This window comes from Athene cunicularia (assembly GCF_003259725.1).
Source record: "Athene cunicularia isolate RWA chromosome Z unlocalized genomic scaffold, athCun1 chrZ_part2, whole genome shotgun sequence".
Lineage (NCBI taxonomy): Eukaryota > Metazoa > Chordata > Aves > Strigiformes > Strigidae > Athene > Athene cunicularia.
Window position 1 is genome coordinate 2861020 of NW_020799143.1, and position 26376 is coordinate 2887395.

The 26376-nt window shown below is 38.0% G+C and overlaps 1 protein-coding gene across 2 annotated transcripts in view; it reads right to left on the minus strand.

Moving 5' to 3' along the window:
* GAK (cyclin G associated kinase) overlaps positions 1-19178 on the minus strand; it is a 63073-nt gene extending 43895 nt beyond the window's left edge. For both annotated transcript variants that reach the window (XM_026866173.1, XM_026866172.1), the window contains exons 1-10: positions 19119-19178; positions 17646-17705; positions 15583-15697; positions 15042-15184; positions 11824-11949; positions 10600-10689; positions 7476-7611; positions 6757-6869; positions 6077-6188; positions 3805-3928 (exon numbers count right to left, since the gene is read on the minus strand). In XM_026866173.1, the coding sequence (XP_026721974.1) occupies positions 3805-3928; positions 6077-6188; positions 6757-6869; positions 7476-7611; positions 10600-10689; positions 11824-11949; positions 15042-15184; positions 15583-15697; positions 17646-17648 (962 nt within the window). In that variant the 5' untranslated portion in view covers positions 17649-17705; positions 19119-19178. The remainder of the gene's footprint in view (positions 1-3804; positions 3929-6076; positions 6189-6756; positions 6870-7475; positions 7612-10599; positions 10690-11823; positions 11950-15041; positions 15185-15582; positions 15698-17645; positions 17706-19118) is intronic.
* Positions 19179-26376: the final 7198 nt, after the last annotated feature.

Sequence of the window (26376 nt, forward strand, 5' to 3'; positions counted from 1 at the left end):
AGGTATTATCTGATGGTATGTGCTGTAGCCACAACACAAGTCCGTAAAGACAGAGAATGACCATGACACAAAGGTATGTCCTATAGTAGACACAAACAGAGAATTAACACTTCAACTGGCTTAAAGCATAAATAGTTTAACAATGCACAAACCCAATGGTGGGACTCTCACCAGAACAGTTAATGTTAAATACTAAAGAACGTGAAACTACCTTAGGTCCAGCATAATATTAAGTACATTGTGTACTGCTTATGTTAATTCATGTTTTGCTATTTCAGTGAACTGTTAAATACAGTTAAGACTCAAAATAGACAGGAGCCTTATCAAGGAATGAAAATTACAGAACTGAGGGACACTAAATGTTGGCAAATTACAAGTGGAGTTTCTCTTTCAGTATCAACAATATTATCTGGAAAATAAGTACTGAAGTAACTGGTTCTCACTAGTATAATTATGTACCTGGTGCATTCCCTCTTTTTCTTTAACTCCCCAATCCAATGACCAAATTCACTTAGATAACACAAGAAAACAAAAAGGCAGTTGTACGAAGACAGATGGTCCTCCACAAAACCAAGATTTTTTTATGTTAGTGCACAGCTTAAGAATCTGACAGTCTCACAGACTCTGTCAGAGAGAATGTGCAGATGTACCTAAATATAAACCCCGATTCAATCAGCCTAACCCAAAACATCTGTGAGGGACTGATCTCCTCATGAAGAATCCTGTAACTTAACATACCTTGTCAGTTCATCACAGCCCATGGAAGTGCTGTATCCCCCATTAGTTGGAAAAGGCCTCTGGCTTGTTGATCTAATCTGAATATTAGAATACTCCCATCCATTAATTGCTACAAACCAAAACCAGGTCAAACAATTACATTCACAAGCTACTCAATTCTAGTAAATACCCACATGTGACTTTCCATAATTAATACAAATAAGATGCAAAAAGTAATGAGCTTTTGACTAATATTTAATAAGTTCCACAAAACACACACTAAAATGTCTCTAACAGCACCTGCATTCCTGACACTGGGTCAAACACTACCACAAAGTAAAGAGTCATGCCAGATAATATTTGAATTACTTTAGAGAATTCTAACAGTTCCTTAGGTTTTAAGGCATATTTGAATTTAAATCATCTTGCCATGGGCCTCTGTGCAGTACTTGAGAGCATCAAGTTCCATCTCAACCATAGCTTCTCATTTCTGTCAAAAAAGGGATTCTAACTGAAGTGACAAGCGTATAGTTCAGCCACAGAACACTAACTATCAATTCAGAAGTAGAACTCTAAGAATAAGACAGATTCAAGACTTATTTTGGGTAGTCACCATAATCTAAACAAACAATTGTAGAGAAAAAGCATGTGAACCGAACAGCATCTTTCCTGACAGCAAGTACTCCCTGTCCTATACTTCAGAAGATGCCAGATGAACTCTACAGATACAGTTGGATGTACAGTCACTGTTTTGCTCCTTGCACGATACACTGATGGAACCACAGGAAGTCACACAAAGCAAAAGTCATACACACCTGTTAAATCAGAGAAATAAAAGATGCAGGCACAGCATAAGACATTCCACATTCAAATGACAATTTTGGACAGTCCTAATCCATCACTACAAGAAAAGGATAAACTAGCAGAAATGAAATTCAAGAAAATAATTCAATGTCCAGTGGTCTTTAAGGAAGAAACTGCTTGCAAGAGCAGGAAGAAGAAATTTCTTAACTGACTGATGAAGGCACAACCATCCAGAAAGTCATGAAAAGAGAAAAGCACAAGAAAGTGAAGTGCAGGGCTAACTTCAGAAGCATGTACTGTACGATCAAAACATATTATCAGAGTAAGAGGTAATACAGGAAAGAGGTATGAAAAAACAGGCCTTATACCTTTATCAAAGATAGAGAAAAATTAAAGTATTACCTGTCATGAAGAAATGTAATTTCTCCACTGCAAGACTTAAATCTAGGCAAAACTGGCAGAATTTGAGACAAGGGAGTTAAGTACCTTCAAATTTATAAATAAAGCTGTTGTGGTTTAGGCCTAGATGGCAACTATGCATCATACAACATTTGCTCTCTACTCCCCCCACTGTGGGATGGGGAGAAGAATCAAAAGAAAAAGGTAAAAAACTCCCGAGTTGAGGATAAGAACAGTTTAACAGGACAACATACAAGGAGAGAAGAAATAATAATAGTAATAACAACAACAACAATAATAGAGTAATATACGAAGTGAGTGATGCACAAAGCAATCGCTCAACACCCAGCTCGTTCCACAGTCACAATCCATTCTACACACAGAGTATATATACTGGTCACGAACTCATATGGTATTGCATATCCCCTGGCTAGTTCAGGTCAGCTATCCTGGCTGTGCCACTTCCCAGCTTGTGAAAATTAATTCTACCCTAGCCAAACCCAGGACAGTAAAGCTGTCAAAGGCAATCTGCAGAATATTCCCACTTTTTACTACAGAGTCAATTTTGTTTAACAAGGTACCACAAAAGGAACAGAAGTAGGACTGAAGAGGAGGGGAAAGGAAGATCAGTTGCACAGAAGGTGGCAGCAGGCATGAGAAGAACAGAGGTCTGCAAGACAGCACATGCCAAAGAAATAAAATGGAGAGCAGTTGCTTAAAAGTTGCATCTCATCATGTTACTTGATACATGGAATTCCTACAGTTCTGCTAAGATGCTTAGCAAGGCAACGCTTTTCATCATGCAACAGTTCATTCCCTTCATACATCTCCCTGTCTTCTCTTGAGTCAGTGCAGTTTCCCAAAGGGTGAAAAGTTTGATGCAACTGCGTCAACTGCTTCTGTAGAAAGCCTCAGGTCAAACCAAAGATGCATTGCTTTTGTAACATTTTAAAAAACATAGAGGACCTGGCCTTTCTAAGCCACACAGGAAGTTTAACAAGGTGTTAAGAGCAAACAGCTAAAAATGCACTTGAAGAGGCTACAGAGATCTAAAATCTATAGATCGAACTTCTGATCATTACAAATTACACTCAGTGACAGAAAAATATATTGCAAGCAATACATTTCACAAGCCACAGTGCAGTATCCCAATTAAAGGGCCACAACCCCTACAATGAGGGACAAGGTCAGTACTCATTAGGAAGCTCTGGTTCAGTCATGGTATTCAGTAGTGACTTACCTGCTCTTCCAAGAAAAAAATTTTTACATTGCCTAAAATTTTATTATGAGTTAAAAATGTATGAATCATACAGACTGATTAATATTGATCATATAGAGGTACCAGAAACATTCGAATGGGACTAAAAATCTGATTAGAAAAAAGTAATCACACACTAGGTATTTGAGAACCCATGCATCAAAACAGGACAGAGTTCTTTAATGTAACATAGGGCAAAGGGTGTAAGATTCCACAAGCAGCTTTTCTTCTCACCTCCAGTCCCTTTATTTGTACCTTTCACAACTCAGTGGTTTTTTCTTCCTTATTCATGGAGGACCTAATTCAATTAATTCATTCTGAACCATGACAGTCTTATTCCATATCCTTCTGCCCTGCTCCAGCCCCCACCTGCCCATCTCTCCCAAGCTTTCAGTATCTAAAATACAGAAAGTAGTACTTACAGACAGGCTTTCACCTCCAACACTTATTTCCAGTATATGATTGCTAAAGTAACTTTTATATTAGTATCATTCACAAAATCTCAGGGCTAGTAACCAGCTATTAGAGCTCATACTTGGAAAAATATGCCGAATTTGATTATTTTTGGATTAAGTTACTAACCCTTCATTTAGAACTCTTACCAGCACTTTTTTTTTTCTACTCACTTGGCCACAGACTGGATAACTTTAGAAGATGTATCCTTAATATTAGTGAAAAATCGCTCTGTTCCACCCCTCAGAATATCAAAGAACCCTCCATAAGTCTGGTCACATTCCGCAATGGTCAGGCCTAGAGTAGTCGAATAAAAATAATTGTACTTTAAGTCATATTCTGGAATGGGCTCTATACTAAAGCAAGTTGACTACAAACTTACAGGCTACACCTTGCTGTAAGGCTTACAGTTCTCAAGTTCTCCTTAACTATGAACTATGCCTGAAGGAGTTACTTCCTGCAGTCAGAAGGTACTATCTAACTACTTAACACGTTTAATTGACCCTGCATTTAAGAGAAAACAAGGTAATAAATTTCTGAAAACATTTGTTTTGCATTACCAGTGCAAAAAAATGCTGTCTTTCTTTAGTATCAGCCTCTTAAAGTGCAGCTTATCACTAGCAAATCTACTTAGGCATGCCCAGAGACATTTTAATGCAAGGATTCAAAAGCACCTAGCATAACTAAGCTATTTAAGCACATCACAGATGATAGCGCAGCATCCCAGCACAACTTCCCTATTACTATGATTGTATACAAACACTACTCGTTCTTTCACAAAACAGATAGCCAGGCATTCATTTGTTTATAATCCCATTAGTAAATTGGATTCTTCCACAGAAATTGATATCCAGATAACATTACTCCTGTAAATATTGCCCCATTTTAAAAGTTTCCCTGGAACATTAATATCCTTTGCCAGCATAAGAAATATCAAACAAGAAATATCAAGCTGGAAGAAAAATCGAATACAGTATGAAATCTTCCCTTGATATGTTCTACATTAATTGAAGTGGTCCATATTCACACATGATATATTCATATATGATAAAATGGGTGCAGAAATTGCCTTTTAATACAAAATTAGATGCAAATAATCCTATCAATATAGTAAAGAAAACTGAAGCTTAAGTGCAAGAATTTCAACTGGACGAACTCTGCATTTTCTGTTTTTACAGAATGGGTATGTCAGCTTTTAACTGTGTCATTGTGAAGAAGTGCTTTGACTGACTCAGTTTAGCACTGCTAGTCCAATTACTGTCTTTCCTCAGATGGAACCACAACTCCTCCTCACCACTGATGTCCTATGGTGCAGCCATCTTCTGAAGTCGTCCTTGCAGAACACTCCCATAATTATTTGGGCTCCAGGCAGTACCAGCTATGACTATTTCTGAAAGTACTGACTGGATAGCCAATAGGCTGTTGTTCCTTCCTTTTGAGACTGTCAGACATGAATCTTTTGGAATTGACAAAACTAAATAGCTTTAGACTATGATCACTCTGTTATATGTACGTCAAGTTATCACAGGGGGTCAAAACTCCTTTTTTAAAGATCTCAGATGCTTACAGAAGTATTTCTTCCTCATACAGTCTTTTCACTGACTGAAATAAATACATGTCAGGTCAGTGACTCCTTAACATTAATGAACTACTGTAGTCCATAGTCAAAATCCCTCCAATTGCCTCTGCATTTCTTTACTGGACTACCTCAGCCATTAGACACCAAGGCTGTTTTAGCATAAACTCATACCAAAAGCTACAGAATGGCTGCTATCTTTTTAAATTGCAACATATCTGATGTTAAGCAGTTCTTCTCGGAAGATGACAACTGTCACTTTCTTACACTAAACACCCAATATTGTGCACAAACTTAGGATATGTACTGATTTTAGTAACTTCTGCCACAAAATAACAAGGTGTCAGTTTAAATACAGCACTTCTGAGAAGATTGTTTAATTTTACAATCCTCAAATTCTCCTCTTTACACAAGACACTGTCAAATATACTTGCCTCACTGATTCAGAAAGTTTGGGGTTTAAAATAAGACATTTTTATTCATCTGTCATAACTGGAAGACTACTTTCTCTGCAACTCTTGTACTTAAGAACATTACTGCTTATTGTATCCACCACTTTCATCAAGTTTCAGTTCACTTATTTCAACTCTCCTCCATCTACAGGCCAGTAATGCATTTTAGTTTCTATTATTTTACACAGGAAACCAATTTTATCTTGCTCAGCAAAGAACCTGAGAAATTCACATTTACATGTATCAACATACAATCAAACACTGCAAATATTAAAACAAGGTTAGAAACAGTGATTATAGATGCAAAAAAGCTAATCCTTCGGCAAAATGTCTAAAATCACCAAATAATTTTATTTTTTTTTCCACACAGAAGATATGCAATTGCTTCTACCTTAAGATGATGTCTCCTGCACTTACCTGCATTGTACATATTGTTGAGCTGTCCTGCAGGCTTAGAGCTCTGTGAAACAGAGGTCACAGATGTCCGAGGCTGAGCACTGTTTCCGTAGCCTCCATTTTGTTCTAGGAGCTGAGAAGATTAATACCCACTATGAGTATTTTCTTGCCAATTTAGCCAACTGCTTATGCTTTGTAAATTACTTTTACTTGGTGAGAACAAACAAGCTGAACCTCAGGAAAAAGCCAGGAAGACAGATTAATTGATTCCCTTGCAGTATTGTGCAAATTAAGCATTGAACAGAAGACACCTAAGTGGGTTTCAAGTTAGTGAAGGCAGAGCCTTCATATACAAGATTTTTCTATGCAAGTTAATTATGATTAAATGTAGTATGCCAAACAGATCACTTGCATACTAAAGAACGACCCAAGATCATGAGAAGTTTTTCAATGAGTAGTTAGAACTACAACTAGTTTCCTTTAATGTCTCACAAGCTCTGTGCTTTAAAAATCACATTTTTCAAAGATCCTTCAAGTGATGCAGATCAACTCAACTGAATTTCAAAACAAGGCAGTGTGAAACTTTCAAAAGACTAAGAAGCCAGACCTGCTCTGATACCTGCTATTAAACTCACAGTCACTAGATAAGAGAGGAGAGAAAGGAGACCTAATCAATAATACTCCTTATAAGACATCTTTACCTCTGTGATGGGAGATTTAGGATTCACATTCCTAGCTGCTGCAACCTCCTGCAGTTGATTCACAAGTTCAGTGATTGACAATCTCTCCTCTGGGTTCACCTTCAAAGTGGAGCCTAAAAAAGGAGATACAGACCATGTAACAAACCGTCAGGGCTTTTCTCCAAGCAGATATTCATAATTTCTACAGTGGATTGCAGTGCAATAAGCATCAAATACATGAACAGTGTGGAGCAAGAACTAATTCCATATCCAAGATCATTGTCATAACAGGTATACATGAAAAATACCATTTAGGGTTAAAAATATTTCAAAAAATACACTTTAGAATCAATTAATGAATAACATCAGAAAAAACTTTATATCTAACAGTGTTGGACTTGGAGACGTATTTCTGGCACTGTAACTGAAGTTTCCAGTAATCTAAAAAAATAGAATTTTTAAAGCACATTCAAAGAAACTAAATCAAGACACTAGTATGGATAATATTATGGACTAATTCAGATCCTAAGCAAGACAGGCAACACTACTGAAACACCCAAAGGTTTCATTTACTGTCTCCAAATTTTTTGATAGATTAAAATTTTTATTAAAACTAAGTTGTTGCAGCTAAATTTTTTCACCATTACATGTCAATAACATTTAACTATCAGTAACACAACACTGTCAATAATAAAATGCATCCATAAAGACACTGAATTAAATAAACATTGTAAACTTACGAATTAGATCATAAAACACAGAATAGCGGTTGTCATTTTGTGGGATGACATATTTCCCATTGACTATGCGAAGTTTTGCTCCATCTTCAAATGGATGTTGCCTAAAGCACAGCAAATACAGGATACAGCCCAGAGCCTACACAGAGATAAATGCAGAAATATTTCATAGAATCATTTAGGCTGGAAAAGACCCATAAGTCATGAAGTCCCACCATTATCCTAACACTACCAAGTCCACCACCAAACCATGTCCCTAAGCACCATGTATACACACACCTTTTACATACCTCCAGAGATGGCAACCCACACACTTCCTTGGGCAGCCTGTTCCAATATTTGATAATGTTTTCAATGAAGAAATTTTTTAAAATATCAAATCCAAACATACCCTGGCATAATTTGCAGCCATTTCATCTCATCATATCCCTCGCTACTTGAGAAAAGAGACCAACATCCACCTCGCTACTATCTCCTTTCACATAGTGGTAGAGAGCAGTAAGGTCTTCCCGTGGCCTCCAGGCTAAACAACCCCAGTTTCCTCAGCCACTCCTCACAGGACTTGTGCTCTAGACCCTACAACAGCTTTGTTGCTCTTCCTCTGGACTTTCTCCATTCCTAACATATTGCTTGTAGTGAGAAGCCCAAAACCCACAGTATTCAAGGTGCAGCCTCACTATTGCTAAGTACAGGGGAATGCTCACTTCCCTGTCCCTGCTGGCCACGCTATTTCTGATAAGAGCCAGGATGCCATTGGCCTTCTTGGCCACCTGGTCATACTGTTTTTTTCTACCCACCAGCTTTCCAGTCACACCTCCCCCAGCCTGTAACAGTGCATGGGGCAAGTGCGGGACCCAGCACTGACCGTTGTTAAGTCTCATACAATTGGCCTCAGCCCATCGCTCCAGCCTGTCCAGATGCCTCTGTAAAGCTTCCCTACCCTCGAGCAGATCAACACTCCCACCCAAGTTGGTGTCATCTACAAACTGAGGGTGCACTCGATCCCCTCATCAAGATCATCAATAAAGATGTTAAACAGGAGCAGCCCCGACACCAAGCCCTGGGGGACACTTGTGACCAGCCACCAGCTGGGAGGAAATCAGGGGGGCATGGAATGGATAGCCTTGGTGTGAGACTGGCAGAGCCTCAGGCAGGGAGGCAGGGGCTACTGATGGCTGCTTCAGTTACTGGTTCTCCTGTCTGACAGCTACAGTCCTGGACAGGGACATGAGCAGATCATGGTACAATTCTGTCCTCTTCCTCCTCTGCCACTCAAAGGAGTGTTGCAACTTTATACAAGGATATTGACCCAAGCATAAAGAAACACCTTATCTTGTACATCCACACCTTATCTCATATCCTGTGACAGACAGTATCATGGTCTTACAGGAAGCTGGAAGGTTCCCAAAGCCATGGACAAAAGGAGTTCTGCAGCACCCACCTATGTGTGAAGCTTATCACAGAATTTTAGAGGTTTATAAATAAAAATTTTCTGATTCATAAACCCATTGGCTGGTTCTTCTTGCCTGTGCTGTCTTTAATTCAGGCAATTATTTTTAAAGCAGATTTTTAGATTATGAAATTGATTCCTAGGTTCCTAATACTGCTTACAAATCACAGGTTTCAGTCATTAGCTGCTGACTCATTCAGCTGTATTCCCAGCACTTTAGAGCTCAGCTTCACACTCCTTCAGAAATAATTAGTCTTGATGTTTCTCAGGAGACAGAACACTTATTGAAACATTCATTTGTTTGGCATGTCAAATAGAGAGCTCCAATCAGCCATACCGTTACTAAAAAGATTTATGGGTTTTTTCCCTTTCATCGAAGTTTTCAGGTTCAGGGATTATTCTATTCCTGACATTTTAAAAATTATAGTAAGTCCATTTTATGAATTCCACAGTATACAAAGCTGAGTAGTCTTCCTGAGACACTGAATCCTGTTCTTTAACATGTTTTTCTTACAAACAGTCTCAGAAGATTTGTTTATCTTCATCCTGTGCTTCAAGGAGACATTTGTGGGGATGGAAATTGGTCTTTTAAAACACCAGTATTACAATTTCTTGATTTGTCTTTTGACACACTGCCAATACAGGTAACAGCTGAACGGCCTGACACCTGCCTCTAAAAAATATCCAAAACTTAAGTCCCCAAACACAAAGTCACTGGGTACTACCTCAGTACTATTACAGTATTACACAACTGAAAAAAGGTACAACTGAGGATTTAATGTTTACCTTTAATCCTGGCTACAGTTTTTCTAGTCAGTGTTAACAATTTATCATCCTTTCTATACACAGAATCACAGAATGGTCTAGGTTGGAAAAGATCTTGGAGATCATCCAGTCCAACCATTTACCTAGCACTGACAGTTCCCAACTACACCATATCCCTCAGCGCTATGTCAGCCCGACTCTTAAACACCTCCAGGGATGGGGACTCCACCACCTCCCTGGGCAGCCCATTCCAATGCCTAACAACCCCTTCTGGAAAAAAATGCTTCCTAATATCCAGTCTTGACCTTCCCTGGTGCAACTTGTGGCCATTCCCTCTTGTCCTGTCACTTGTTACTTGGTTAAAGAGGCTCATCTCCAGCTCTCTGCAACCTCCTTTCAGCTAGCTGCAGAGGGCGATGAGGTCTCCCCTCAGCCTCCTCTTCTCCAGACTACAAAGCATGAACAATCTCTGCATCATTCTCATCCTTGCTATCTGTCTGTATTTTATCTAGATAAATACCTAGACATAACCATTTCAAACTCAGCAATAGGCTGTCCAAGAATTAAATGCAGAGTATGCAAGGCAAGAATCTGAATCAAAGCACTGTAAGTATTCTGTCTCTATCATGGCAAGCTCCAACTAAGCAACAGCTCTACTGAATGCCCAAGAAGTTGGAACATTGCCTCTCATAGTGAAACTTAAGCTAAATCTGGGAGAAACCTCAAATGTTATATCCTATTCTTTTAATATTTAGATACACAGTTCCTACAAATTTTTTATTTTGATATAAAACAATCTATCCAGTGTTTATTTTGGTGCTTTTATTTAATCAACAAATTAATATCAAGACTGCAAAATCAATTTCACCATGATATAGGCAGCTGTGATATAGCAAGAGAAAAATTTCTTACCCAAATATCCTGTTTTTCACCAATTGGAAAATTTGAATACAAGTCTATCATCTCTGGTGTCCTGTACATTGGCGTTGTATTCCTTGTGATCTGCAGAAGACAGAATTTCTTGAAACAGAAACTTGAATAAGCTGTAACTGCATTCAACCAAGGAAAGAGCTCTCCATGTAGAATGGATAGCATTCTAACTTTTAAAATTAATTTCAGAAATACTGAAGGCAGAAGCCATCAATTGAATCCTGCAGTAAACACTACAGCTTTACTCTAAGGCCGTATAAAGACAGCAGTATTCAAATAAGTAATACTGTGATATTCAAGAGTCCTTCTGCAAAGCACGAAATGACTGTTCTATATGAAGCAAAAAGGCATATAGACATAAATACAGAAAAAACAATAAACCACAAAGTGAATTCACACTCCAATGTCTATTTCTCACTTCCTCATCATACTTAATGACAGTGCAGATACATCCAAAGAGTTAAGCTATGTTCACAAGGATCCCTGAAGAGACATTTTGTACAATCTTTTTGCATAGACTATACAAGACAGTGGCACAACATCATCTGTTCTTCTCCACAGACCAACGGAATGCTCCCCAAGGATGCTGGATTCCAAACCAAGGAGAGTTTAGAGACTCATGCTATCACAAGTCATACACATGAATTTCAAGTGTCACTGTATTTCTCCATACTTAAAAGTCTGAATCCAGCTGATGTATTAAATTAAATTTGCCAGCATTACTCTCAGCCTTTAAGAAAAAATGCATTTTGCAAAATCCAGTGTGTGCTTGCAACTGTCACTGTAGTCCTAGGGGCACTGCCTATTCAAATTCTGCTGAGCAGACTTGCTGTTTCTTCATATATCATTCAAATGAGAAAAACAGATGCGAAGGTGGGAATCACTTCGACATAACTAATTTTTTTAATCCTGTTAAGAGTGCAATTAGAATACGCTCTAGCAATCCCTTCTGTTTTCATACCAGATTGCAGAAGGGACACTGCTCAAGTTGAAGCAGTGTTTGTACACACAGCTACAGAACACAAGGTATGATTGTAACTGTAGACACTGTTTGAACTCTGGAACACAAATACAAAACCAGTGCTTACAAAAACACTGCAACCTTCAGTTGTCTTACAAGTCCCATGAATCAATATCAGATTAGCAGTAACAGTTAAATGAATCTGCTTGTTGTGATTAATCTTAATATCACTAAAATAGCCTCACCTCTTCTTCAACCAATGCTCTCTTTTGTGCAGACCAGTTGTAGTCAGGACAGTAAGCTATAGTTGTTGCACTGCCAAAGTCACAAAGTTTAATTGTCCCTTGGTTACTAATGAGCAAGTTCTCCACCTTCAAAAGGAGACAGAATAATAAAGATTTTTTTTTCTGTACACTAACACACATGCTTTTAATCAAACTCACTTGTTCATATATATAAAAAAATACTCACTTTAGCCCAGAATGTTGTTCACAAGAGCACAACGATTTCAGACAGTACTATAGATGTATATGGTAGCAATATGCCAATTTTTAAGAGGAAGAGCCAAAACCAGTATGAAGAGGAAACATTCAAGGGAACAGGAAATGCACCCCAGGAAAGAAGGGGACAGGTTTTCAGAGGACGACTTTCAAAAGCAGTATCTTGGAATCCAAGTGATTGCATACATAAAATGGAACACTGTTAGCTTAATTGCAGTGGAGTGGAGGTTATGACTGCTGTAGACAAAACAGGAAGGTACTAGTAGAAGCAGGCTGCTGTGGGACACCCAGAAAGAGGCAGCCATAATCCTGTGCAGAAACAGAAACTAACTATTTGAGGACCATGTGCTGCCTGAATAGTTAGTTCATCATCATCCCTCCCTCTTTCTACTTCATAAAATCCAACATTCCTAGATTGCTAAGTGAAATGGAGAAACTTAAGGGGAGGGTGAAAATAGGTATTGGGCAGAAGTATCACGTGATCATAACCACAGAAGAGCTGAAAAAGAAAATTTGTACCTCTGTATGAAGTCAGGAAAAGATGTAAAAGAGGCATATTAGTAAAACTACAACACCACACTTCAGATAACTAGGTTTGTCCTCCCTTTCCCTTTGAAGCCACAACATCTCTGGACTTCCTTCTGTAAAATTTCAGTTTTGCAGAACATCCTACTAGCCTCCCTTAGTGGTCCATTTACTTGCAACTTCCACCATAAAATTAATTTTGACTACCCTGCAGAAAGACATAAGCTGTGTTAATGATATGGTTAGAGTATTGATCTCAATGATTAATCTAAATTCCCTTCTGTTGGACAGATAACCTTTGCTTATCTCCATGTACAGTAAGACGGTGGGCATTCAATGTCAAATTTATATACTAAAAATGGCCACAGTAAGACCAAGAAATTAAGCTTCTGTGCACATATGTTCTGGGTTTCGTGTTTCAGTAAAGGTTGCCAATAATGTAAAACATTCCAGTTGATTATTCAGATTTTTACAAGCTCTACGACCTGTGTTATGCAGACTAGTTGTGTGCTGCATGGCAAATCCTGAAAAGATTAAATTCAGACAATTAAAATATCAGAGAAGCACTGGTATTTTACAAATCTCCCTCTAACTAGCTTAGAATTTTTACAACTTGTAACTAGCTGGGTTCTTACAGTGTTGTATGCACACGTTAAGTGCGAACTTCATCCAGAGGGGTTCAGGAACAAGGAATGCACTATACTGACAAACAAGAGAAGGGAACCACAGTAGGACAGAGACAGCCGCCACTACAAAGGTGAACCTGCTTTTAAGCTGTGCTGTAGAAATGCATGAAATCTTAAACTTTTAGTCAAAATAGTTGAGAAAAACCTGTTAGGACTCCACTCTACTACGCGCCTCCCCAAAAGCTACAGTGGCATCTCAGGTCTCATTTGAAGTTGGCTCAAAACTTCAACCTACAGTTGTTTATGCTGCTGACATAAGTTCAGCCTTCTGGAAAACATAGCACATGTCCATGACCCCTATTCGCTTCCTGGTTGTAGCAAGGTCTCTGCTTATTACAGCACAACTATCTTATAATCTTGCTTTGCAGTCCCTGTATCATAAAACCAACATGAAACCACATTCCTGCCTTTTCCTGTATTTTATCTCTGCCAGGAGCATACATTTCTTGACAAGAGAAAATAGACCTTGAATTGCAGCATTAGCTCGACTTTTATGAAGCTGGCTATATAAGAAATTGTATATTTATTTTTAAATTTTTTTTTACCCCTTCTTCAGAAAAGAGATGCACCTTTTCTACAAGCTCTTCTGGTGGCTGGTGTATAGAAGTTTCAGTGATGAATAAAAGATTTTATTCTAGCAAGTAACACCAAGAAAGTTCTACCCCAGCCTGGTTAAAATTTCTTTACCATGAACTGGAAACCTGCTCAATAATACTGAAAAGGAAAAAAAAAATGCCTCTAAGTTTTTTATACTGAGGGGCTATATTAATATTTAATATCAAAGCTTTCAATAACAGTGTTGAAAACATTTAGCACATATTTACTTTTAAAAAGCAGTTTCATTTTCCTTTCCCCAAAGCAATAAAGACATCGTTAAGGAGAAACAAGTTTTCCTTTTTTTTATATTCAGCTGATATCACATCAAGCAGGAAACAGACATACATGTGAAATTGAGACACTGTTTCAGGAATAAGAGTCTTCTTTCCCTTATTTTGTTTGTTTACAAAGACCACCTCCTTCCACTAGATTTAAACATATTTCTAATACAGCAGAATCTCACTGATGATTAGAGATTCCTCATCTGAAATATAGCATAGATGTAAAGGTGAACCCCCGCCCTCAAAATACAAAATTCAAACACGGACCAAGTCCTTTCAGATCTTCAAAGTTTCCAAGGGGACAACACTTGCTATAGCATAACCCTATAGCATATTGGTAAAGGCTAACAGAGTGAAAAATTAAGAAATAAAATGTATCAAGAATTATGCCTACTAAATTTTAAAATTCAACTTAAAAACAAGCACTAAAATGCAATGCAAGTCATTAATTCTAAAACTGTTTACTATGCATTCTCAAAGGCTACATAATCTTTCATAGAGAATTCAACATTACCTTCTGTTCTCCAAAGCTTTAATTCTATTTAGAAAACCTGCTCACCCTAAACCAGCAACTTCTAATTCATAACTGGTTATTTTATGAAAAGCAAACTACTTAAAGACTAACTTAGTCAGCAAACCATATATACTATCTTTCTGTCAGCTTGTTCAGATAAGAGTACAGGTAGTACTAATCACAAGCACAAGAAAAAGATGTTTGAAAAGATGACAGCCAGTAGTCTTAGCAAGGCAGTATATGTAAGCACTATGCTCAAGCGTGTCCACCATATTTGATCAACAGTCTTAACAATGATTCAGCCCACCAGGCTCCTTTGCTGTTTAATAATCCAGCCTTTATTGAAAAATTGTAACACACCTTTAAGTCTCTATGGATAATAGGAGGTTTCTGTTTATGCATATGCTGGACTGCTCTGCAGGTCTGATAAAAGATCTTCAAAACTGTGTCACAGGAGATAGGTCCCTTGGATTCTACTTTCTTTAAGAATTCCACCAGCTGTCCTGCAGGAAGGCAGAGAAATTTGCATAAGCATACAGAGCATGACAAATTCTGAAAGCCTGACATGAATAGACAAACTGTCTTCTCAGCAAGGAAGATTTGCAGTCTGGAGTTGTAATATTAGATGGATATTCTGAAAAATGGAAAATCCACACAGACTACAGTGCTGAAGAACTAGTCTCAAATACTAAGAACCTAATGATTATCCCATATTTAAGATCAAGTTGAACGGTAGTCTCAAAGAACATGACCCTTATCCCATATAAGATGACATTGAACTCTCTCTCCACTGAACTACACTGTCTTTAAAAAGCTTTCAAAGCTAGTCATCTGTGAAGCAACCTGTGCAAAACAGCTGTCAGAAGCTACATGCACTGGTGGGAAAAGAAACAGAATTTACCTTTACACAGCTCTGTAAGCAGAAGAAACTCTCCCTGTCCCGTGTCTGATTCTTCTTTTCCTATAGATGCAGCAGAGCAGAACTGGACAATGTTGGGATGACCTGAAAGTTTTTTCTGGAGATTACATGTTCAAGGAAGACAACTGCCAAGTTTATTGATCCTATTGTATGCAGTAGCTCACATGCATCTCACTTGAAATATTAACTTAAAGTCACAGAAAGCATTACAGCTGCTGCAATTAAAATACTAAGTAGAACAGGTAAATCCATACCTCAGCTGAAAAAAAAACAACAGACTTCAAGGGAAGCCACTGAAAATAATGTAATAAAAAGTCAAAATGAAACATTAAAAAAGAATCCTTGTGATTAAGGCTCTGAGGAAACTGGACTTTATTAACAAGCCTAATTACTTCTTTTTGTCTTTTGGCAATGACTTCAAGACATCAGCACAAGTACCAGAGAAACCTTTTAATTATCAGCTGCTTCTCTACCTGGCTGATCAAGACAAGGCTATTGTATCAAGACCTGTCTTTCCAAAACATGCTATGCTATTAAATGTTATGTTTCAATTTTAAGTATTTAAAATAAAGTTCAAAACAAATACAAGCTCTTAAAAAACCAAAGGAACTTATCTTCCCATCAGTAGTAATAATTCCTCATACTTAACCCTTTGTCATGTTTCATTTCAAGTTCAAAAATTCAAGATATCATTTCTGAACTATATAAAGGGGAATAAAATGTAAGTAATCTCAGTTCCTATCAGTGGAAGTTATACTGCATTATAGCTGTTTCTGTTGTCCCTGATGTGTATCACCTTGGTCATATACAGTCATGTCTATGAGACAAACACACAAATTTATAAGATGCATTCACATAGTCTGAAAAGAAAAAAAGCAAAGGCATCATAAGTAAAACAAAGCTATAAAAAAAAATAAGCAAGTTGGATGCAGCAAACTAGAATATCCAAAGTACTATTTTATATCTTAGGCATCTCTTCATAACTTTTCACTCAGATCTGCAGAAATTACTTTCATTTCGCAATTATATCTTGCAAAGTTAGTAACAGTTAACCCTTGCTCATGTTGTATATGCTTTAGTGAGCCTGAGCTGTGAAAAAACATCCAAAGAACATTGACTACTTTACTCCTGGTAAGATACAGTGAGAATAGATAAGAGAACGCACAGTGCTGTTGATAGTCCCACTTTGCAAATGTACTTCCACCGAACCATGTTTAGTGCAAGATTTTGCCAAATATTTCAGTAATCATAGAAATAAATATTTAAGTATCTTAAATTAAGATCAGTGGTTTTGCCTGGTAACTTCAAAACAAAGCTGAATACTCAAGAACGGAAAACAAAACTGCAGCATACCACAGCCACGCTGACTCTTGAAACAAACTGAGGGACTCGGAGACAATGCTGGGGAGCAAACATTAACCTTACTAATGCCAAGGACTGAAAACACTTTGAGATTACATTATACCCTTCCATCTAACAACACTGAATATGAAAAGGACAGCAATGACAGAGAAATACCTTGTTTTGATATATATATTCTGCTGAAATTCCTTCCTTAATATTCTGTATTACTTTCTAAAGCCAGATGAATATGATACAGAAATTAAGAAACACTGAGGGTAAAAACAAAGTTTTGAATAGTCAAAAAGGCAATAAATGCAGTGCATGATAGGGAAGTCTACTTAAGAGCTAAGTATTATCTAAATAGTCCAAAGGTCTCTTGACCATAGAGGACTGCAAGAAAGCTCAAATAAGAATTTTACTTCTTGCTAGACAAAATACCTGACAACGTCTACACTAACTACAAAAGTCATCTGCACATATTAAATTCCTGCAATTTATAAAGAACGGAATTTGATGGATGTTGATGCCAATGCCAGATGCATGGCAATCCAGGAAGCCACATCTTTCTCAAAATGTCACTCCTTTTAAGCAGCGTATGGCATGGAAATAACATAATCTGTAGAGAAGTCCTCAGTTTCTCAGAAATGTTTGGTATCAGGCAATTACATCAAAACATTAAAGTATGTTCCAAAAAAGGATACCATAAAACAAACTTCCTGAATGATGGCTTTGTTCTTTTCTTCTTCATTAGACAACAATCGCTGTCAGAAAACAGAATATTTTAGAAGATACAGTTCCCAAAACTTACAGAAAAGCAGTGCACAGAACACTTTTTTCCAGAACACAAGGATAAGCTACAGTCAAATACCTAAAGAGCTGTGATGGGACAGTAAACACAGCAGGCTTATTGTACCATTGGAGCATACTGCCATAAATATCCAGTTTTCCAGTTAGCTGTACTGTTCATGTTTAATGATAGCAGAGGAGTTGTAACCTTTGACAGAGAAACTGCTCTGAGAATTTTTTGTTCTATAAAACACTTAAGTCTCCTGGCTACAGCATTGTGCACTGACTAAGAGATTCATCTACTGCCTCAAATCTTTAAGAACAACCTTCAACCTACTCCAACCAAAACTTCTCCAAATTACGTAGTCTAACTTTTTCAATGGTACCTAAGTAATCAGCATCAAACCCAAGCATTACTATTTCCAATATCACTGTATTTGGAGTCAACAATTGACTAGAATCAACCTGAGCATTTGCTACAAAAGACCAGTTTTGCAAAACAGAGGAAGTACAGCAATGGTTCACCTTTTCTCTGTTATTTTTAAATGGGGCTACTTCTAGATGACATTTTAAATACACACACTGTATGGGTTTCATCACATGTTTTGTTACTGTAGGACATGGTATAAAAAGGAAGAAACCAGACCAAGTAATTACTGGTGGTGTAATGCCACCTACCTCTTTACAACTCTCACACTACTACCCTTTTCACTTTCTCTTCAAGATAGGTATCTTCATACTGCTACAGCCACAGAGCATCCCTAACTCCAAAAATGAAGCCATTTTTCTGGTGAACACAAGTGACATGACTTTTTTTTGCAACAAAATATGACAAAGTGACTTCACTTTATTGTCCTTTCCATAATAGTTCAGTTTTGCAGCTCTTACATGATAATTATAAGCCCTCAGAAAAAAATGCAGGAGTGTCCCTGAAGAGTGCCAAGCTAAACATTTGATCAATGAGTCAAAGGGTGGAGCACTATTTTTAATACTGATGAAACTTACTCTGGTAGGTCAATCAGTAGGCTAAGTCTGATTCTGAGGAGTGAAAATAATCCTGTACCCCACTTGAGATAACTAGGAGAGATTCCTTTTACCCATACAACAAAATGTTTGGGGCATAGTCATGAATTCCTAGACCAAATGAAGAGAAACAGCAGTAGTACCTAACAGAGCAACTCCCATCTTTGGCATCTAAGTATGAAGTGCAGGGTCCTAACAAGACTGACCACTCTGAAGACAGATACAGTGTGCTACAAACACTGCTTTATCATTCTGGATTTTTTTCCAAATGACTTATCCAGTGGCATACATCAAGGATTAACTGCTGTACTACAGCATCAAGCAAGACGACCTTATAAACGTGTAGCTAAGTAAATCTGCTTTACCTTTAAAGCATAATCTTTGCCACTTCCAAGATCTTGAGCTTCATAGACAAAAGCAAAACCACCTACAAGGAAAAGGCACATTAATTCAGTTTTAATTTTAGCATTCAGGTAAAAAATTTTTAGTCTAACAGAGGTAATACATGAATTTATATACTTTTCCAAATGTAAGAAGCACACATTTTTCAGTGGCTTGTCAAAAAGTATGGGTAACCTACCTACCAGAGCTAAAATACTGTCTTCCTCTCTTTTAGACAAGCCAAAAGCACACTGACTTACTTCCCTGTATTTTGTTAGTCTGCACACAGATTTCCTATGAAGCAAGTTTGGTTCTTTTTAATGTAGGTCCTTATAAAACCAAGATACAGCGTAGCAAATATTACCTAATTATTTTAAACAAACTATTTCTTGGTTTTACACTACTGGGCTTCCTATCAAAATAGGAATATCCAAGGGAGAAATTGTTAAATACACACTTTTGGGATGATTGCCACGATTCAGGCTTCAGGCTATTAAAAGCAGAAATCATTTTCAAGTGCTGAAGCACACCCTTCACTACCAGTGATGCTGTTACTAAGTCGAAATTTGTCACTGCATACAATGTTATTTTCATTCCAACTCCTTTCGTTAGAATATCTACTTCAAACACTACCAATTTGCTCAAGAACACAGCAAATTTGTGCAAAGTAAGACAGATTGAGAAAGTTACTTGTCTGCTAAATTTCTGTTAATTATGTTAGTATAACTGTATCAAAAGAAGATATTTGTACAGCTGTACTCCATTTTAAAGATCCCACTATCACGTCCATTTCTTCTGTGAATGTTGTCCTCTTCGTTACACTAACAGTGTGATTGCTTATATGCTCTCCATCTATTCCCCATAATACAGTAACATACAAAGTGACAAACTTCAATGACTTGCATTTCTACTCCTTTAATATGTTTAAATTTTCATTTAAATAAATTGGTAGTAAATAAATCATCCTGAGTACCATCACACAATACATGTGGGACAACCAGATGCTCAGGCCCAGTCAGCATGGGTTTATGAAAGACAGGTCCTGCCTGACAAACCTGATCTCCTACGACAGAGCGACCTGCTTATTGGATGAGGGAAAGGCTGTGGATGTTGTCTAACTTGACTTTAGTAAGGCCTTTGCCACCATTTCCCACAGCATTCTCCTGGCAAAAATGGCTGCTCATGGCTTGTATGGGCACACACTTCGCTGAGTAAAAAAACTGTCTGGATGGCCAGGCCCAGAGAGTTGTGGTGAACCGAGCTAAATCCAGTTGGCAGCTGGTCACGAGTGGTGTACCCCAGGGCTTGGTTTTGAGGCCACTCCTGTTTAACATCTTTATTGATGATCTAGACGAGGGGATTGAGTGCACCCTCAGTCAGTTTGCAGATGACACCAAGTTGGGTGGGAGTGTCGATCTGCTCAAGGGTAGGGAGGCTCTGCAGAGAGACCTGGACAGGCTGGAGCAATGGGCTGAGGCCAGCTGGAGGAGTTTCCATAAGGCCAAATGCCGGGGGCTGCCCTTGGGCCACAATAACCCCCAGCAGCGCTACAGGCTTGGGGAGGAGTGGCTGGAGAGCTGCCAGTCAGAGAGGGACCTGGGGGTGTTGATTAACAGCCGGATGAACAGGAGCCAGCAGTGTGCCCAGGTGGCCAAGAAGGCCAATGGCATCCTGGCTTGTGTCAGCAATAGCATGGCCAGCAGGGACAGGGAAGGGATCTTACCCCTGGACTCAGCACTGGGGAGGCCGCACCTTGATTCCTGTATTCAGTGTTGGGCCCCTCACTACAAAAAGGACATTGAATGACTTGAGCGTGTCCACAGAAGGGCAACGGAGATGGTGCAGCGTCTGGAGCACAGGTCATACGAGGAGCAGCTGAGGGAACTGGGGGTGTTTAGTCTGGAGAAGAGGAGGCTGAGGGGAGACCTCATGGCCCTCTACAGCTCCCTGAAAGGAGGGTGCATAGAGCTGGGGATGAGCCTCTAACCAGGTAACAAGTGATAGGATAAGATATAATGACCTCAAGTTGCACCAGGGAAGGTCTAGACTGGATATTAGGAAGCATGTTTTTCCAGAAGGGGTTGTTAGGCATTGGAATGGGCTGCCCAGGGAGGTGGTGAAGTCCCCATCCCTGGAGGTGTTTAAGTGTCACGTTGACATAACGCTGAGGGATATGGTGTAGTTGGGAACTGTCAGTGTTAGGTTAATGGTTGGACTGGATTATCTTCAAGATCTTTTCCAACATAGTTAATTCTGTGATTCTGTACTACACAGCAATTTTTTCTCTAGCAGTAGTTTGTAGAATAAACACAGATGACTGAACTACAAAATTTTTCTGGTCAAAAAGACTAAGAGAATAGCATAAATAAAGAATGAACCACCACAGACAAAAACCAAGTTGACAAGGCACCTTTTAAAAAAGATGTGGGATCCAAGTCAGTACAGTCACATTAGTATACAATACCTCCCCTGTGGATGAAGAATATTAACAAGAGGTTGAAGTGAACACTGTATTTGCTTTGTGCAATTCAAATACATGGCTTTTCAAGAAGTACTCTAAAGTTTTACTTGGCAATTGACCATCACAGTATTCTCCAAGACTCCTGAATGGTACTGCCCATACATCTTGTTACTTTGCCAGTAGCATCCACAACATGAAATGAATAAATGACAGATTCCAATATTGTCTTTCTTTTTGGTATCTAAAGGGAAATTATACACAAAACCAGAAAAACCACAACCCCAGTTACAGGGAGGAAAAGCAAAAGCAAGTAACTAGTGCACTACAGAAGAGAGTTAGAAGTGTCAATGATAACACTGAAGATGAGAGCAAGGGTTGTAGTTCAGTCCCACCATACATTACCCATGTGTGCATCATGCTTATCAGTTTACTTAGATTCTTCTGTAAAATCGGGTTCAGTACTTCCCACAGCAGGAATTTCCCATAGGTTTTCTAAAGCCCCTAGTGCAAGTATTCTGACCTGTAATTACAATCAGCATTTTGGTCATTAATGCGATAAGAGCTAGAGACAGAATGAAGTCCACACTTACCACCATCTTAAGAGTATTACCTGAAGACATTTTGTCCCTTCCTAAATGAGTACACATAGAAGAATATAGTTCTGGGTAGAACTGATCAGTTATGACTACTATGGATTTCATATAGGTATTGAAACAAGCAAGATAATCTGCGAGTTATCCTTCCACTGAAACTGGGTGCTGGGAAACCATAGTTTTTGACTGCTTTTCCCAATCAGTTCCCTATACACACCCAAAGGCATGCCCCAGGTTTCAGAGCCCACTGTCCCACTTAGTTGTGTAACTACCAGTGTACACCAGTCACTGCACCAGAGCTACTGCCCCTATATCTCTGTCCTACACAGATCCCACAGACCTTCTACACAGTGAAAGTACTGCTGGCCCTACAGAAGAAAATCTTGATATTCATTCTGATAAAAATGTATTTGATTTTATTCTAATAACCGTGCAAGCTACATCTTGAAAATACATGCATCGTGTTACAAACTTCTAGCACACAATATTAGTTTTTTGGAAGGTATTCAAGAGCAAAACTGTGACAGACACAACCCAGATTACAGAACAGTTATTCTGCAAATTCAGATCAGCTGTGTACACTAGCAAGGGTTCTACCAGGACTGAAATGGGGCATATCTACTCTGCATTTCAAGTATACACCTTGCTAGTACCTCTATAAACGTCCACAGACCTACATACATGCAGTCCAAAATATAACCATGCTTCATTCAAACGCACCAAATGCCCTCCTGGAAATTACATAGGTGAAAGCACCTACACATAAGAACTCATCAAATCAATTTAATGCACCATTTTCAAGCATATATTGGATTAACAATCAAGCTGATCCAAACTCTGAAGGCCCCTAGAAGCTCTGCTACCTTTCCAACTATTTCAGCTGGTGTGCTAAGCTTTCCTTACAAGTTCTTCCTCCAATATATGAAATATTTACAATATAGACAAAACTGCACATTATCACTAAGCTCAATCCTGTTGACAATGACTATGAAGGAGTAAAAGGAATTACTTTACCTGACTAAAAAAAGATAATAGTAAGTCTTCAAAAAAAAAGGCATATTTCAAATTTTCATGGAAGTGCTGATCATACATTCCTCCTAAAACTCTAGACATGTTCACAGTTGCCCTGAAATTCTCTCTCTCAATTTGCAAATGATCCTGAAATTCACATCTAGCACTCAACCAACATTTATGAAAACTACACAAGTTCATTTCTTTATGGAAAAGCCTTCTTTTAACACTCAGAATCACAATGCTACAGCCACCTCAGAAAGTTTTCTGAAGTTTAAGTAAACTTTGTTGCATTTAAAACAATCTAATTTCCAACCAAAAAAATTAATTTCAGTCATCTTATCTGCTAGCTAGGAATCTGAAGAAATTTTATTTTCAGCTTCATAACTACTTCAAAACATACACTGGTTGTTAAGTTTCAACACTCACTGAAAATCATAAAATGTTAATTTTGGCCTAGCAGTGCAAGTGAACATTTTGAGCAACACAAGCCATCTAAAAATCATAAATTCCTGCTAACAATAGAAGTTAATATAAGCTCTGCTTAAAGTCAAATAGCTATGCTTTAACCTAAGTAAAGCATAATTGACCTTATCTGGAAATCCAATCAAATCTGCACACAAAGTGTACAAACTAAGTTTCTGTTGAAGGCAAATTTAAAGCTGGCAAGACTCAACTTTTATATTAGCAAAATACTTGGTTTAATTACTATGTTTTCACAGCCTGGTTTAACAAAGGAAAAGCAATGAAGAGTACTCTTTAAGGCCATTTCAATGGTGGCATGGTTTACTGGAGTTCATAGCAATAGTTATGCAGTAGGATCTCACAACTTATACAGAGGTATTACAATAGTAAGCTAAAGGGAGAAACTTCATTAAAATAACAATAGCTTAACAGTACACAAGTAGCTGAAAAGATTTACTTTTACTTCAGCAATTGTCCCTTAAAATCAAGTGCTGAAATGCTAAATATATAGTTAAGGTCATTAAATTTTTATAGTTAAGGTCATTAAATTTTTTAGAACTCCTAACAAAAGCCAGTGGTATCATGCCTGAACAAATTCTTACTTATTGCACCTGTTTATTATAATTTCACTGCTATGGCCTCTAACCTCATCCTTCACAGCTATGTCCCCATCCCCAACATCAGTTTTAAGTTTGTCATTCTGTCATTGCTCCACCTGAATAAAACTCAGTTTCATACAACACTGCTCACTCCAGGTGGTTATCTGTTCACTACTACTACAGCACTACAGCTGATACCAATCTATGATATTAATCTATGATTTTTCTGGGATACCAAAGGAGGTACAGTAAGTTGTGAAGGTATTTTTAATTTGCTTTTTTTGAAACCACCTGTTATTAGTGAAAACTTTTTCACAAAAGGCAAAATTAGTCATACTGCTTCATTATTAAAAGCAGTTTCATTTAGAGTTTGATGCTGGCATACTTGTGTGGAGCTATGTCTGTTAAAGTAGTTTTAATATACCCTGAACAGGGACAACTTTACTGGCAAAAATTCTCCTATGCTCTAACAGTTTACTCCAGGCCTTCTGACCAGTGTAGTCTACTATTTTTTTCCCCCATTTTTACAAATTATATTGGACTTTCACCTATTTATAACCATACCAAGGATTTTACAGCCAACACAGCTATGTCAGTCAAGGATCACACCCCTACACCAACATACCTGTATGATCAAACACCTGGATAGCAGACCCAACTGAGATAGATGACAAAATGTAAGAGTAGAACTACTTTGGTTTCTTTCCTAGTGGTCTAGAAAGAATGAAGTTTTGTTTGGGGTGTTTTCACTTGTTATTTCCACTCACATCTGTTGATCACTTGTTATTTCCACTCACATCTGTGAACATCTGTTTTAAGTCAGTTTTCTGAAGTTTATATCCAGAAAATCATTTAGTATTTTCGCATACGCGTTACCAGTGTGCTTATATGTCCACATCCATCCACGCTCTTGCCCTGAGCGACAAGTTTTTCACTCCTGAGGCATTTCATTGTCCCATTTTCAGAACACAGCCTAGGGTCTCAAAAATGGTCTCAAATTATTTTCTGCCACTGAAATTATGGCAGAAGAAAACTGGTTTTCCTTCTTTTCTGTATCACAAGCTTAGACAAAAGAGGTTCACTGTAAAGCACCACATCAACTCACAAAAATGGAGTAAAAGTACAACAGTCAGTCCTGGAAACAGTCTTGCCCCACAGCAGACCAAAAAAAACCATGCTAGATATCTGAAGAGCCAGAAAGCACCCTAAAACCATCTGCTCATTAGGGTACTAACACGAATAGTGAAATCTCCGTCTTTGTTTCAATGTTCACTTGAGGATATCAGCTCCCTAATTCTTATGCAGGAGAGCATCGCACACACTGAAATACTAATTTAGTCACTTATTCTCAGTTTTTGCTGTGTATTTTGTCAGGCCAAAGAGTACCTGGCTAAAGCAACAACACAAACAAGTTTCAAACATGTTACAATTAGCATACATGAGCACACAGAACATTTCTCACTATGCTCTGAAAGAAAAAGTGTTGCTTGTTCCATGCCATCATTGCCTTCCACTGACAAGACTCCGAGTGGTTTTATGTAAATTATTTAAGTTGAACGAAGATACCATTGCCCCATTTCACAAAATCAAAGATTTATCCTTTACTTCATAGAACTGCAATTATACTCAAGAATTAGAGAAAACCATAGCATATTTGAAAGTTAATCAGTCTGCAGCTGAATTTGTTGTTGAAAAAGATGAAAACTGTCATTTTCCTGACAATTATCTTTGATACAGGTATCAAGAAACAGAGTAACTCAAAGTGTTTCAAAATAAGTCACTGAAAGGACTAATACAGGAGTATTTCTATCTGGCTCATCTCACTTTACAGCTTACCATGAGATAAATTTTCAGAACTTTTCAAAGTTACTCTTCTGTTAGTATGATGTCTGTTCTAGAAAATTTAATAAAGCTAAAATAGGACACACTAATAATTCCATATTTACTATTCAACCTACAAAACTCAACAAAAGTACTGAAGAACTAAATAAGTCTCACTGTATTTGTAGGGATACTACATTATATTTTGAGTGGCAGTAGTGAACTACTAGTGAAGTTGTCAACTGATTTTTAACACTCTAAAACCCCTTAGAAACATTACCTCATCTAACCA